The 16,179-nt window shown below is 43.2% G+C and overlaps 2 protein-coding genes across 2 annotated transcripts in view; both read left to right on the forward strand.

Annotated features, from left to right (window-relative positions):
- Positions 1–2,393: 2,393 nt before the first annotated feature.
- LOC309453157 (ankyrin repeat domain-containing protein 26-like) lies at positions 2,394–6,261 on the forward strand (the record flags this gene model as incomplete). Its single annotated transcript, XM_082076363.1, has 4 exons — positions 2,394–2,590; positions 3,108–3,222; positions 4,495–4,592; positions 5,502–6,261. The coding sequence occupies 4 exons, from the start codon at positions 2,394–2,396 to the stop codon at positions 6,259–6,261; spliced, it is 1,170 nt and encodes a 389-aa protein (XP_081932489.1).
- Positions 6,262–6,858: 597 nt separating this feature from the next.
- The window catches only part of LOC309453159 (uncharacterized protein), a gene marked incomplete at its 3' end in the record, with an annotated part of 16,120 nt that continues 6,799 nt past the window's right edge, over positions 6,859–16,179 (forward strand). Inside the window, exons 1-7 of the mRNA XM_082076365.1 lie at positions 6,859–7,005; positions 7,483–7,629; positions 11,650–11,760; positions 12,743–12,820; positions 13,716–13,997; positions 14,694–14,929; positions 15,668–15,914. Coding sequence (XP_081932491.1) covers positions 6,925–7,005; positions 7,483–7,629; positions 11,650–11,760; positions 12,743–12,820; positions 13,716–13,997; positions 14,694–14,929; positions 15,668–15,914 — 1,182 coding nt within the window. The 5' untranslated portion in view covers positions 6,859–6,924. The remainder of the gene's footprint in view (positions 7,006–7,482; positions 7,630–11,649; positions 11,761–12,742; positions 12,821–13,715; positions 13,998–14,693; positions 14,930–15,667; positions 15,915–16,179) is intronic.

The raw sequence follows: 16,179 nt of genomic DNA on the forward strand, positions 1-16,179 counted from the left end.
TCCACCACAAAATGCCCTTTCCATACTTCTTGGGTTTAACAGCCTTCCTTGTGCTGACCCCTTTAGCAACACAAAAGCTCAGTCCTGAGCTTCCCACCGTGTGGCTGAGGAGGAGGAATTCCTGGCACAGGAGCTGCTGGAGGTGGCAGCCCCTTACAGAACCCCTTCACAAACACCAGCTCATCATCACCCTAGTATCTCCTTATTTTCTCCATTCATAGCTGCACCGATCCGCTTATAGTTAGACTTGTTCAGTATGATGTAATTTCACACGCTGTTGCATTTTCATACTTCGGTACCTTCCGTATCCTACTGTGCATTTGGACACCTGGAAGTACAGAGCGATGGTCGTGTTCCAGGTCTGGCCAGGTAGCCGTAGCAGCAGCCATCTAACCAGTACCCATGTCTTCAAATGGAAGGAGATACATAAGCACTACAGCTTTGACAAACCACTCTGGAGAAACCCCCTAAACCCTCTCCAGGAACTCAACTTGCTGGGGTGCCTCTCTGAAGTGCCTGTATGCTAATGAACACAGTCTGGGGGGATAAAGGTGATGGGTTAGAGATCTACCTGCTGTTGCAAGACGATGAGCTTGTTGGGATCACAGAGACATGGTGGGATAGCTCCCATGACTAGGAGCCTCCACTCTACGAACGAGGACAGCCATCAGGAATCCCAGGGCCTGGAGACCAGGGGAGAATCTAAAGCAGGGAAGATGTACTCTTGGTGGAAGAGGATCAGGTCCAAGAAGACTTCAGCAAACTGGACATACATAAGACCATGAGCCCTCACAGGATGCACACATGAGTGCTGAGGAAGCTGCTGATTGTCACCTTTGATCAATCATGGCCAGTGGATTGAAGTGCCCAAAGACGGAAGGAAAGAAAAGTCTCTCCTATCTTCAAGAAGGGCAAGAAGGCAGATACAGGGAACTACAAACCACTCAGACTCACCTCCATCCCTAGGAAAGTGATGGGGCAGCTAGTCCTGGAAAACATTTCCAGGAACATGACAGACAACAAAATCATCAGGAGACGTCAGAATGCCTTCAACGAGGGAAAGTCATGCTTGATAAACTTCTGCGATGAAAAGACTGGCCTCGTAAACATTCTGAGAGCAGTGGATGTTGTCTATCTGGATATCAACTTCAGAAAAGCCTTTGAAACTATCACCAATAAGATCCCCATAGACAAGCTGTGGCATACACTGGCAGGAGGAGCAGACAACAGGGTGGACTGAAAACTGACTGAACAGCCAGGCACAAAGGGTGGTGATGCAAGGGTGCAACATCTACTCAGAGGCCAGTGACTAGTGGTGTACCCCAGGGGTCAATACTGGGTCCAGTCCTGTTCAAAATCTTCACAAACGATCTGAATGACGGGGCAGAGTGTACCCTCAGCAAATTTGCTGATGACACAAAACTGGGAGGACTGGCTGATGCACCAGAGGGTTGTGCTGCCACCCAGAGGGACCTTGACAGGCTGGAGAAATGGGCTGACTGGAACCTCCTGCAGTTCAACAAAGGACAGTGCCACGTGCAGCACCTGAGAAGGAACAACCCCAGGCACCAGTACATGCTGGGGGACACCCACTTGGAAAGCAGTACTGCAGAAAAGTACCTAGGTGTCCTGGTGGACACCAAGTCGACCTTGAGCCAGCAATGTGTGCTTGAAGCAAAGAAGGAAAATGATCTATGGGGCTGCCTTAGACAAAGTATTGTCAGGATGTCAAGGGAGGTGGTACTTCCACTCTACCCAGCACTGGTGAGGGGAGTACTGTGTCCAGTTCTGTTTCTCAGTACAAAGAGACATGGACATACCAGAGAGAGTCCAACAAAGGACCACATTGTTGATTAGGGACCGGAGCATCCCACTTGAGGAAAGGCTGAGAGAACTGCCACTGTTTAGCCTGGAGAAGAGAAAGCTCCGGGGGAATCTCATCAGTGTCTAGAAATACCTGAAGGTGGTGCGCAGTGACACAACAAGAGGCAATAAGCACAAACTGAAACACAGGAGGTTCCCTCTGAACAGCAGAAAATGCATGTTTATTGAGAGGGTGACAGAGCACTGGCAAAGGTTGCCCAAGAAGGTCACCGCCGCTGTGGTAGTGGCAGCACTTCCTGCGCTGGGAGCATTGGTGTGTCCTTGGCCCACCTTGGTGCTCCAGGCCATGGCCACTGCTTGGGGAGAGCTCGTCTCCCTGTGCCTCCACTTTGTTTTCATCCTCATCCTCACCCTTGTCCTTGAATTTCTCTTTGTCCTTGCCCTCATCCTTGTCCTAGTCCTTGTCCTCATCCTAGTCCTTGCCCAGAGCCCAGAAGAGTTCGCTGGGTGCCTCCTCCTGCTGGTTGCTCCCAGCAGTCCATGCTTGCACCGCTGGCATGCAGAGGGTCATGGGGCTCTTCAGCAAGAAGCGGCAGCGCTCACCCTCCGGCAGCCATTCTGGGCAGCCCTGCGCTGCCACCACCACCACCAGCACCCACCTGGGCAGGCTGCACCACGCGGCTCCCCACGGCGACCTGGCCTATCTGAGGTGGTGGTCCTGGTGGCCGAAGAAGTTTGACATCGACCGGCAAGACGAGGAGAAGCGGTGAGGGGCTGTAGGCCGCTGATGGCAGGCGGGAGGTTCTGAGCCAAGCCCCGCTCCTCCTCAGCAGCCCCCTCTCCAGCACAAAGAGTTTGTTACGATGCAGAGCTGACTGCTCCAGCGAGCAGCATGGCGCAGACAACCCCCTGACAGCTTTTGGGTGCCATGTAGAAGCGTCCGCCCTTAAAGCTTTGTCTGGGATCACATTCAAGCTAAAGCTTGAGAAGTGAGATTTGTCTTGTCAGCTGGGAGACTGAACTCCAGAGCTTTTCATTGCTTGTAGCTGCTGGGTTGGCTCCAATGCTGTTGGAAGTCCTGTCGCTTTCCCGTGATCTCCGTGCAAGTCTGTTTTGTGTTGCTCAGGCATCGCCAGTTCCCTTCTGCCCCGTGGGTGACCAGTGCAGGGCTGCAGCAGCTGCAAGTGGCAGCAGCAGAGTCTGGGCAGGGTCCCCAGGCCTGGTTGGTGACACAGCTTTCCTTCTTCCATTGTCTATGTTATGCTCATGAATTTAATTCTTAGGACGCCTCTGCATCTTGCTTGCGAAAATGGCCACGTGGATGTCGTTAGATTTCTAGTCCAAGCCAACTGCCAGCTGAACCTTGCAGACAATTTCAGGAGATCACCACTAATGAAGGTATGTGGAACTTTAGGCCCTTCTAAGCGGAACATATGGCCTATGCATTAAATGAGAGGCATCTGGCAGGATTCTTTACACAGACCTGTGTAGAAACATGCATGTTGTAGTCAGCCTGGAATAGGCATATACTAGGTAATCTCTGAAGATGCTCTTCCTCATCCTTTGGATGCTGGGCTTGGATGATAGGAAAAAGCAGAGCGAGATAAACACTCCGAGTGTGTAACTTCTTACCTCCTTTCTCAGGTACCCTGCTAGCAGGCGGAACAGAGCAAGAGGAAGATGCTGAACCACCTGGTAATTTCGAGGTATTTTCTGTGAGGGATGCAGCAGGGTCCCCCTTGGTGCGCTTGCTCTTGGGCTTATGTACCTCATTGGCTGCCACACATTTGTAACTGGAGGCCCTTGAAATACTTGTGCTCTAGACCAGCTGTTGAGTTAGAACTGGGACAAAGGCAGGTCAAGCAAATGACCAGGGGCTCATAGCAACTGGCCTTTGAGTTTTATTTTGAGGATAGCACAGAAGCAGCCAAGTTTCCTGCCTGCTTCCCTCTTGCAGCATGGAAATGCTCAGCTGAGAAAGATGGACGGGTCATCAGTTTTGCAGGTGCCTGCTGGTGGTGGGCATCATTTCCTATCTTTGAATTCACTCTGAAGACTGACCTAAATATGTAACCTAAGATGTAAACGCACATCTCCTATTCTCATGTTCTTATCAAGTTCTTCATGCTCATGTACCAACATTCCTTTAGGATTTGGTCACACAGCTGCAGCAGGAGCTTGCTGATGCTCTCAAAAAGCAAACTATGTCAGAAGCTTCACTGGAAGCTACTGTGGACTAATGCAGAGAACTGGAGGAAGAGACTCTGCGCTTGCAAAAGGAATTGGACGGGGTTGAAACTGAGGTATGGAAAGCCTGTCACACAAAGAGTGTCACGAGTCACCGAAAGGCTTGGAGGGGCAGTGTCAATGCTTAGAAACGTGCTGTAAGAAATCAGTGTAGGGATGGGAGAGGCCAGTTTGAAGATGCTGCAGTAAGACAGTTTGTGGTCATTTGCCAGTAGAAGCCAAGGTTTGAATGTACTTGAAATGATGATGGTTCTTGGAGGAGAGGGTGTGCATACACACATGCAGTACTTGAATTCTTCAGCAGTAGTTGATTCCTCTCCATACCAGTTCACCTGACTACTGTGGATTCTTGCTGTGATTTTGCAGTTGTGAGAGTTGGAAGAAGAGCATCTTCAGTCAGACCATCGTGTTCATGGCTTGAAGATTGCTTTGGAAAATAAAGAAAAAGAAGTCGAGGGCTTCCTCTTGGCATCTTCTGGGGCTAATACAGCCATAAAACAACTGGAAGAACGTGTGCAACGGTAAGAGAATAACTCAGTGAAGCCAGATGTCTCTTGCTTTCTCGGACTCCTGAAAAAAAACAGGAGAGCCTGTTGCATCACAACAAGTTCATAGACAATTTTCAAGGATGCTTTTGGTTTCAATCATGTTATTTCACGCTGTTCTTTCACAAGTGGTGTTCTGGATTTCCGTAACAAGACCTTTATTTCTTTTTAAGCCTCGAAATGGAAAAAGCCAAGTTGGAAGCCACAGTCCAGCAGCAGGGCAATAAGACTGAAGCCCTTCAGCGAGACCTGTTTCAGTCATGCTTCAGTATTAGAAATTTTAAAATGCAGTTTAGTGCTGAAGTGGGTTTGTATGTTCATTTCCCAACTGGCTATTTATTTATGTTCCCTGTCATTCAGGAATCTGACACGGAGAGAGAAAAGGATCTGTTGTACAAAAATCAGTTACTACAAGATGAGATTACTGCGAGGGCGAAGAATCATGGACTCCACACAATCCAATATGAATTCAAGCGAAGCCGTTTATTACTTGTTATAACTCTCCTTAAATATCTTTTTGACCTGTCCACGCGCTGTCCATGCATCAGAAGGCTACTTGTAATTGGTCAATAGCTGCTGTTCATGCGCCGCAAACTAATAGGTGATTGGACTATACAATTCTTACATAAACTCTAATATTAAACAAAATGTATCTATATTATCGCTGACTTGCTGATTCTTTTCTTCACTAGACAGTTTTTCTTTTGTTTTACCCAAGGTTGTATACAGTCACGCACGACACGTAGGCTGCTCGACTCTTGCTCTCTTGCTCTCTTGCTCTCTTGCTGGACACATAGGCCTCAGAGGCCTGTTCAGTTCAATTCCATACAATGTCCATTAACTTCAAGAAAATCACTCAAATCACCCACAGATTACTAGGTAAAGAGTAGAATTGGATCAAGTAAGACTTAGGCATCAGGAGGAAGAAGGAAAATATTTAGAGGAAAATGAGACCTTAAAAGAAAAAAACGAAGATCTCAAAAAGCAACTTAAACTGAACGAGGAAGCCTTAGCACAAACACTTTTTCAGTACAATGGACAACTGAGCTTATTAAAGACAGAATCTGCAGTGCTAAGTTCCAAACTCGAGCAGACGAAAGAAAGCAAAGACAGACTAGAGACAGAAATGGAATCATTTCGCTCCCGCCTGAACACTACAGTTCAAGAACTCGAACGTCATCAGTCATCAAAAAGTGATGTCGAACGAACGTTTCAGAGAGAGCGCGATGAATGGCTCTGCTTGCAAGACAGTCTCCAGCGTGACCTCTCTGATGTGCGAGAAACCAACAAGAGCTTGTCTCAGCAGCTGAGTAAAGCTGAAAGCAAGGCTAATAGTCTAGAAAATGAGCTTCACCAGTTGAAACAAATGCTCAGAGAAAAAACATTGCTTTTGGAAATGACACAAAAAGAATTAAGTCAAGCCCAGAGTCAGGCAAAGGAATGTGATCATGCTCGACAACTTGAGAAAGATCAAGTAAGCAAATTCATAATAAAGCAGGAATCCATGCAGGAGCGACTGGCCCACCTCCAGAGTGAAAACCTGTTACTCCGTCAGCAACTGGAAGATATGCAGAACAAGGGGATCCTCAAAGAGAAAGTAGTGAATGATGGAAGAACCATCCAAAATGCAAGGATTGAAAAATGAAGATGCAGACAAGTGAAGCGGTGGGGGATGAATTTATATTAAGCTCCTATATATGAAAAAAAAAAAAAAATTGCTTTTCCATAAGTTGCTATCAAAATCGAAGAGTATTAGTAGTGTCCAGTGTTAATTTATGGATGTTTTTTGGAGGTTCTAAGATCCTGCCTGGTCCTCAAGAAGTTCATTTCAGACACTGACCTAAGCTTTCTATTCTCTGTTTTATGATGTGTAGCCATAGTTAAATGTATTCTTTCTTTGTGACTCTGTGAAAGACTAATTAACTGGACAGAAGACTCATTAGGACATCCGCTAAACTGTCTTTCTGCAAATTCACACAGTACATGAATATGAAACATGCTCCTATGCAGAGCACTAGCATAAAATTATGTCCCTTAAACATGCACGACCCACGGGTTGCTCCCATTTCTTCATGCAGATGTTTTTTGTTGAGAAAAGTGGTGGAAAAGAATAAAGGCAGTAGATAGCGGGTAAGTAGGGAGGTAGGGGAGCTGTAACTTTTTCTATTGGTGCTTTATTTCTCAAATACTCTTGTTAAATCCCAGGCGTACTTTGAAACAAGAAGAGGAAAAGAGGCTCAGAGTGGAAACTCTATATGAGAAAACAAGTGAAACACTCAGAAAGAAAGAAGATCAATATTGTAAAGAAATGGAGGAGAAGCAGCAACTTGAGTTACGCTCAAGGAATGTGGAAATGGAGCTAATAACACTGAGAAAGCTCTTGAAACAGGTATGTTAAATGAGTTCCATATTTGTCTTCTTATTTACTGCTTCTTTTTTAATTGGAATTGGATTCCAGTATGCCTAAAGAAAGGAGGCAGTTTGTTCATGCCAGAGGCATTGGATACCTCTTGCCAAATTTTGAGGGCAGTTGGGAACAGTTGGTTCACAGATGGTCTGGTGGTTTGTTTGTGGGGTGGGTTTGGTTTTGTTTTTCTTTGCAAGTTCATGATCCCTCTTCTCTCTTTGAAAATTTAGTTTTCATTTGTATTTCAGGCAAAGCCTGACAACCAGTTCTTTTTCTAAATTACTATAAGACATTTTGTATTCCTTCATTTTTTCAGAAGAAAATTAGAATTGATTATTTATAGAAGGGTTATCATGACTTGAGAAGCAAAACTATTTGCCAGGATACCAAGGAGAATGTGAAGATACTGCTAGCTCTGATTTTTCTAAAGATGCAAGTAGTTTAATTGTATTTCTGTAGGTTGAAGAAGAGTGTGATGAGACACGGAGACAGCTCTCTCAGGAGAAGAGCGCCAGAGCCCTGCAAGAAGAGATTTTGAACCACCACCTTTGGAGGCAAAAGGAACTAGAGGAGGAGGCAAGAAGAACTATTGAAAAAAATGCAGAGGTAAGCAGATTTTTTTCCAATTTAATTGAATTTCGCCATGTTTGCTCTAAAGTCATAACAGATACTGTATAACTTTTTCTGCTTCTTGATGGATTATTTACAGTTCACCAGCATAACTTAACTTTGTACACACCTTTCCTGTTTTCCCTTATGCCTTTGAAGTTCTGGAACGTAGCGTTGGTCCTATACGTACCTGAATTGTACATGCAAGTAGAAACAGCGTAGTGTCTCTATTAGCTTCCCTTAAGCTATTTGTTATTTTTCATTTGATAGATATTTTGTCGTCACTTCTTAAGATTTCTAGCATTGAAACACGAGCTACTTGTGTCAAGGGAATGTGACCGGGAAGAAAGTTCTTTGGCGCTTACTCTTTGTGTTCCCATTACTTGCTTGTTTTGGTTTTTCTTGGGTTTTTTTAATGACTTATTCTTTTATCGGACTTACTTCAAGTATGCCTTTTGCACCTCCACCTGCTAAAATTTTGTGAAGGAATATCAGCAGTGGATTAAACTCTCTATAGATAGAATAATTGGAGGAGAAAAAGCCATCATAAGCACTGTATAAAAATAATCCTGAAAAGAGTTAACTAAATTTACTACAAATATGCAGTGCTTGGAAGAATTATTTGTTCTTGGCTGTTGTGTGAGCCAACACAAGGAAGTCACAGAGGCAACCACAAACCACAGATGAAATGCAAAGAGTAAATTTGTTTTCATTCTCTCGCTCATGGGGGTGATCTCTAAAAGGCCCCCAAGCAACCAGCACTGGTCCACAAGTGGGGACGCTGGCACTGCAGAGGTCAGTCCTTGCTAGAAGATCTGCAAACCTGCTGGTTTCACCTGTATTATAAGGATGGAAGCAGGCGTAGTTTTTATGTGCTTTGATCTTTCTCACAACAAAGCAGGAATCTCAGGCGTATTTGATAAGGTGCCATTGAGTTTCTCGCAGGCCTATTTTATCCAACCACAGAGGGTTCTACTTGTCAAGCACACAAGGCCAAAACAAAATTACTGTGATCTATGTGCTTTTCTACACACCAGCTGCAGTCGCTTGGGCATATTTACAATTCATCTCCTCACCAATCTTGCATTATTGGGCAGCAAAGCTGTAGGAATAGAAATGTAGGCTGAAAACATTTATGTGGAAAAAAGGTTATATACAGATAGATAGATAGATAGATAGATAGATAGATAGAGAGATAGAGAGATAGATAGATATAAAAAATATATAATAAACGGCAAAAATAAAAGACGGCTTTCCAGGGATGATTATGTTGTATAGCTGACTTTCAGTAATGCAAAAGGATAAGTTTTAAGAAGGCATTTGTGAAGGAAAACAAACTCAGAGCTGATACTGAAAAGCCAGTTTATCTAGTGGAAGAGAGAAACAAGGAATTAAATGCCAAGTGTACCGATTTAAGAGAACAAGTCTTTAAATATGAGACTGACAAAGTAGAAAGAGAGGTAAAGTATACGCTTACAAAGAACAATTTAAAGTTTGTCAGTTCTTGAAATTCTTTTACGTTTCTAAAATGTATCAGGTATAAGTTATGTGCATGGGCTCAAATAATGCTGTTTTATTCCGGTTTGCCTTGTTTCTCTTGGAATTATGGAAGGTTTTGGCGAACAGGATGTTACTGCTCAGATCTGAGCAGTGAACAGAACACAGGTATCTAGGTCTAAGCTTTGATCAAGAAAGGTGATTCTTCTCTAGAACTTTTTTCACCTTTTCTTTAGTCCATTTTTGCCCTCTGGAATTATTTTAATTATTTAATGGGTTTTATCTATGTATTGCACTGATGACACAAGTAAGAATGGTATAAAGGGAAGAACAATCCAATATGCAAGGGCTGAGAAATGAAGATGCAGACAAGTGAAGCGGTGGGGGATGAATTTATATTAAGGTCCTACAGTAAAAAAAAAAAAAAATGCTTTTCCATATGTTGCTATCAAAATTGAAGAGTATTAGTAGTGTCCAGTGTTAATTTATGGATGTTTTTTGGGGGTTCTAAGGGTCCTGCCTGGTCCTCAAGAAGTTCATTTCAGACACTGACCTAAGCTTCCTATTCTCTGTTTTATGATGTGTGGCCATATTTAAATGTGTTCTTTCTTTGTGACTCTGTGAAAGACTAATTAACTGGACAGAAGACTCATTAGGACATCTGCTAAACTGTCTTTCTGCAAATTCACACAGTACATGAATATGAAACATGCTCCTATGCAGAGCACTAGCATAAAATTATGTCCCTTAAACATGCAGGACCCATGTGTTGCTCCCATTTCTGCATGCAGATGTTTTTTGTTGAGTAAAGTGGTGGAAAAGAATAAAGGCAGGGAGATATAGGGGGTAGGAAGGGAGGTAGGGGACCTGTAGGTAATGGGAGAGTGCATCCAGACTTTTGTAAATCTAATCTGCCAGTATAAAGGCAGTCGTTATTTTTAAATAAATTCAGTAAGAAGACTGCAAAAGGATGTGCTTGAACATGTACTTAAAGTGTATCTCAAAAGAGCTTTCACATAGATGTATTCATTTAATTATAGAATCAAAGAATCATTTCGGTTGGAAGAGACCCTCAGGATCATCGAGTCCAGTCGTAACCTAGCCTAACTCTAGCACTATATTTGTGTAATGGACAAACAGAACAAAGGACAATCTAATACAAAGTCCTGCCTTTGGTCATCAGAGTAATATCTGCAGTCGAACTATCGCTCTTGTATTGCAACAGATTTCGTTGCCTTTTGTTAGAAAAAAAAATACATTATTGCAGCATGTGCTGGTGTATTGTTCCAAGAAGATTAATACTTGAGCCTTTTGTATGTATGAGGAAACACAAGTCCTCATGAACAGCTGCTGATAGTTTGGAGGTGCTCAGCTGAGTAGGATGAAGAGAGGTCACCATCTGTGCAGATGCCTGCTGGTGGCAGGCAAGAGTTCCTACCTTTGAGTTCAATCTGAAGGTAGGTCTAATTGTATAATCAAATAAGTGAAGGCATATTTCAGGTTCTTGTAACCTTCTTCATGCTCATCTACCTGTTTCACTAGGGCATGATCAGACAGCTGCAGCAGGAACTTGCTGATGCTCTTAAAAAGCAATCTATGTCAGAGGCTTAATGAAGTTACTGTCCAAGTCTTTGACATGGGAATGCTCTGTCCTTACTTGGAAAAAGGTTTCTGTTTCCTAAGTTGCTTTGCAAAATAAACTGATGTGTCCATAGGTTATTTTGTTTGGTTTGGCCAAGCAGGTTGTCTGGTTTCTGACGAACGCTAGGAATCCTGGACTGCTGCATTTGGGCTTTTTTATGCTGTCTCTGCTTTTTTTTCCCTCCCCTGCCACCAGATGCTGTCAATTCTGAATGCTCTTGTAGCTTATTCTGCATATAATTTGTTTGGGTTTGGTTTTGGGGTTTTGTTGTTGTTGTTGGTTGGTTGCTTTTGTTTTGTTTGGGGGGTTTGTTTGCTTTTCTTTATTTTTTTATCTCTTCTTCTCTCCCTTCTTTGGCCCTGCTCTAATTTGCCATCCTTAAGCAGCCTTCTTGCAAATGCACTGTAAGCTACTTTCTGAGGCAGGGGCCACCTTTGGCAGTGTTCTTATGACCACTGAAGTATAGAGGCCTGATCTAATCAGAAGTCATGTTAATCTATTATGAGGGAGTGGTGAAGTCACTTTAGGAGATGGATGAACTTTTCAATTCATATTTTTAGTGGAGGAGCAAACAAGCAGATACAATAAAAAGAGTGTTACAAGTCACTGAAAGGCTTGGAAGAGCAGTGTTGGTGCTTAGAAATGTGCTGTAAGAAATCAGTGTAGGGATGGGAGAGGCCAGTTTGAAGATGCTGCAGTAAGACAGTTTGTGGTCATTTGCCAGTAGAAGCCAAGGTTTGAATGTACTTGAAATGATGATGGTTCTTGGAGGAGAGGGTGTGCATACACACACGCAGTACTTGTATTCTTCAGCAGTAGTTGACTCCTCTCCACACAAGCTCACCTGACTACTGTGGATTCTTGCTGTGATTTTGCAGTTGTGGAAGATTGCCTTGGAAAATAAAGCAAAAGAAGTCGAGGGCTTCCTCTTGGCATCTTCTGAGGCTAATACAATAATACGATACAATAATACAATAATTTCCCTTTTTGTGAGCTCCCAAGGCTAGTTAACTATTTCTGTTGGGAACTGTTAGGATGAGGTTTTCCTGGAGAGCCTAGGGGAGTTCAGTTCCTGTGTTCTTCCGAATACAGGCTTCTTACCTCTGAGAGGTAAGGATTTGGCACAAATATGCTGGTGTCACTATTGTCTGCGTTAGACCTGTTGTGACATCAGATGCTGCTCCAGGCGCTTGTGGCAATGTGTATTATTAAAGGTACTCATCAAGTTAACTCACGGAAATCACACAAGGGATATTGCTGCCAAGCACTTTGTGCCAGGGGCCTGACTGGCATCATCAGACCGGGACAAAAAATTATACTCCAGGACATCTGCTGTGCTGGATTGCTTTTCCTTTGGCCACTTGGTATGTGTTTCCATGAAGCAGTGAAGAGGAATGCCTGTGGTATCATTTGCAGAACTCATTGTGAGCCTTGGAATTTCCCAGTGCCTCTATGCAGTGGTTAATTTTAGCTCAGAGAAGGTGCTTTCGTCAGTGACCTTTATGAAGCAAATGATTTTTGTATTGTAACCAGTGAGCTCGGCTTCTTGCTATGACTCCAGCTGTTAGTGCTGAAGAGATTTTGAAAATAACTAGGTGTGAAAGTTGAACTACGTACTGATACTGTCAAAGGAGGGAAGGGAGTCACAGTGCTGGTCCTTCCCCTTTGGTTAACAGGGCATGATTTTCAAATGTACTGTGGGTGGGAAAAGCTTAATACTTGTTTTCATTGAAGATTCTTCATATCCCACATGATGTTCTCTTTCCATAAACCAGAAGGCAGAGGTGATGATTGCTAACAATTTTACAGCGGCATCAAACTAAGGCTGTTTTGATCATTGGTGCTGGTTGTAAATGCTATAGGAATAAAGGTGTGAAGAGGTATATGTAATATTCATTTCTGGTAATGAGGTGTAAACTTCAGCCTGGAAAGTCATGGAGTGTTGTCTTGTTTCTTACAATGCTTCCGTAGATTCATAACCTCCTGGAACACTTAATAACTAGCTTACGGACAACACAGGCAGCTGCAGAGGACCACCACCATCAGCAGGTACCTGACTGGCTTTGATGAATGACTGGTTTAGTCTTTGAATTTTTTGTGTGCAGCTAATTGATGAAAACAAGACACATTCCTGTGTGATCTACTCTAGGTGTACCTGCTTTAGCAGGTGGGTTGGACTAGATGATCTCCAGAGGTCCCCTCCAGCTGCAGCCACTCTGTGATATCAGGTGGGCTGTGTAGGCACAGTGCAGCTGACAAATACCCTTCTGGTTTTAGGGCAAGGCAGCCTCAAGGGAAAAGGCTGTGAATTTCTTCATTCCCCTGCTGCTGTGTTTTGTATCTGTGTTGTGGTGTGCAAGATACTTGTGTTCATCAGCATGATTTGCCTGATGAATTATTTCTCCCATGCCACGAGTGGGGAATGAGCAAGTGGCTGTGTGCTTCTTAGCTGCCTACTGGAGTTAAACCATGGCAGATAATGGACAGAATGAATGTTGTGGGCAGCAGGGAGATCTGTGGTTGAAAACTGAGAGGAGACTGAACTTAGGAGGCCAATCTTTTCTTGGCAGTTTTGTCAGAGGTTGCCCATGAGACCATGTCAGCTTCTGTCATGAGACGCAGTGTTTCACCTACTCTGTAAGGACACTTGAGAAAGTTGTACACCCTGAGGATTTTTTTATCTAAGCCTTTGTGCTAAGGTGTTCATGACCTTCTGTGTATCAGTAGACTTTTTTTTTTTTTTCTTAGAGAATGCCACTAAAAGCTTCATGTCTACTTGCATTCTTTATACTTGAACGGAATCAGCAAGTTCTATTCCACTCAAATGTATCGACCTGTTTGCTTTTTTTTTGTTGTTTTTGGTTGGTTTTTTTTTTTTGGTTGGTTGGTTGTTCTTTGGTTTTGTTTTGTTTTTTTTTCTTTTTTCTTTCTTTGCTGTCTGCAGGTTGCAAAACTTTCCCAGCAGTTGGAGGCAGAGTCTGAAAAATGCAAGCAGCTGGAAGCTGAAAATAAAGATTTGCGAGAAGAGTTGTCCACCATGCGTGAGAACCGTCGTAAACTGGAGACAAGCAAATGCCAGCTGATGGAAGTGGTGGCTAACCTGAAACATCAATTAAAGACTAGCATGGTGGATCACAACCTTATAGAACAATATAAAAAAGAAGTGGAAGAACGAGCCGAACAAGAAATAAGACAAAAACTACAAGAAGTCAATCTATTTTTGCAGGTAAGTGAATTTCTTGTGTGTGCCTGTAGTCTCAATTATATACTTCTCTTGTGGTGATAATTTTGTAGTTTGTTATTTTTGGTTCCTGATTCTGTGTGTTAGTGCTGTACTTCTTCTCCTACTGTCCTTCAGCAAAGACGGGAAATACGGTTGGGCAATGGTGCTTTCACGTGTGAGTAACGTGCCTGCAGGGCGCTGAATGCAAAGCTTGCCCAGGGTGGCTTTCTGTTTTGCAGTTCCTGGGCGGTATCACTGTCTGGCCTTGTTCTTACTGTTCATCCTTGAACTCAATATTGACACTTAGAGTTGTCATGGCCAGACATACAGGTCCTGCTTTGTCATTGTCCAGGGGAAAGCGCTCAGAAAAGAAGTCACTGAAGTTGTACAGGGGGTGGAGGTGAGGGATCCTCATAATTTCTTGGCGGAATCCTTTTCTATATGCCCTGTCCTACAGAGACAGTGTTCTTTTGATTAGTAGCTTTGATAAGTAATGGTTCTAAGAAGGGGTTTCTTTTGGAATGAAAAAAGCAATGTAACGTGGTAGTTCCAGAGTTCTGCCTTGATTGCTGATGGTAGTGAGGAGGCACAGTTGCCTCACTGAGCAAAGGTGGGCCCTCAAAATTGCGTACAAGAAACTGAGCGGTGGGGAGTCTTCTGTTTTCTTTGCAGTGGTTCAAAGTGCATTATCTCCTTCAGATGCAGGCAGCCTCCCAGGACAGATTAGAACAGATCAGAGCCAGTCATCACGCTTCCCTGAGAAAACAGCTGAAACACAGGATTAGAGAACTTGAATTTGAATTGGACAAGATACAAAATATTCAACAAGACAATATATTTAAAAAAGAATTCACGCAGGCAGAAGCAAAAAGGTACAAAGAGCTGTATCTGGAGGAAGTAAAAATTAGAAGATGCCTGGCAAATAAACTGGAAAGGTAAGTCCACGCTTTTTTGGAGTGGTAGTAAGATACTTTTTCCTCATACATTTTCCTCCTAAAGTCCTTTTTCTATATCTGCTTAGTATTAGATATGTACACATAAGATGGTGTATTGTGAGGAAAGTACCTTAAGACCCTTCCCCTTTATTAGAACTGTCTTAATTTCTCTTTAGTGTTCCAGCAATAACACCACTGATCATGGCATTACTAGGGGATTTTTTAAGTTGTTTGTGCTTTAACAGGCAGCCTTTTTACTAATCTCTAACACTCTCCTCCTCTTATTCTGTGTATGTCAGAAAAGATAAACTTGGTGCTTGAATGACAGGCTCTTCAGGCAGCAGAATTTGATTCTGTGAAGCAAAAGCAAAAGAAATCTTTTCTGGATTCCATTTTAGCACCATGTCTGAGGTTTGAGCTCAGAGAGAGAGCCCAGAGTTCTTAGGCACATGACATGCCTTTCAGAAGAAGCGCTGTAAACACACGGCATTCACAGGTTGCTTTGAAGCCCTAATGCTGACAAGTCCAAAGTGTTGGTAACTTGCTGGTCCTCGTAGGTAATGTGACTTCTTAGAAATAGGCTCTCCAAAAAAACCTCGGATCAAATTATATTCTTGTTTTGGACGGTCTTAATCCCTTCTACTTTCAGAAGTCAAATAATAGCCAAAGACCTGGAGGTTAACTTTGTGGAAGAGTTCCTCCCACAGGTCATTCTTTGTATGCTTCTGAATGTTTCAGAGCTAATGAGAAACTCGCAGAAGCCAACGCGCATCTCCTTCAGGAACGCCATACAAACAAATCGGTCATCGGAAGCAGCATCGTCAGTGGAGGTGTGGCTGCAAGTCCAATTCTGTATTCAACCGAACGGGAACATCTTGGCAACAATTTGGCACTTAACGGAAGTCTGAGTCTAGGAGAAAGCTTCCTAAGCCTAGCTGGGAGCACATTATTATCAAGAAACAGGGTTGAAGCCTATGTGGCTAAGGTAAGCATTTTGAAATACTGTTGTCAACTGCTGCTCAAGAGTATCTGTAAGCAAGGTTATTCTGCCTTTTAGCCTAAAGCTAGAATCCATTTGTAGTCAAGATGACAGTGTGTGGATTTCATCTGTTATAATGGAACTTCTTTAAACCATAGGAGTAGTCTGGTTTACCCTTCTTGCCAGTTCTGATATTCAAAAAGTTCTTGGTAGTAACAGCGGTTGTGTCTGAAGTACCAGGACTGTGCTGAAATTGAGTTCCTAGGCTCCG

Source organism: Streptopelia decaocto (assembly GCF_964273445.1).
Source record: "Streptopelia decaocto genome assembly, chromosome: 1".
Classification (NCBI taxonomy): Eukaryota; Metazoa; Chordata; class Aves; order Columbiformes; family Columbidae; genus Streptopelia; species Streptopelia decaocto.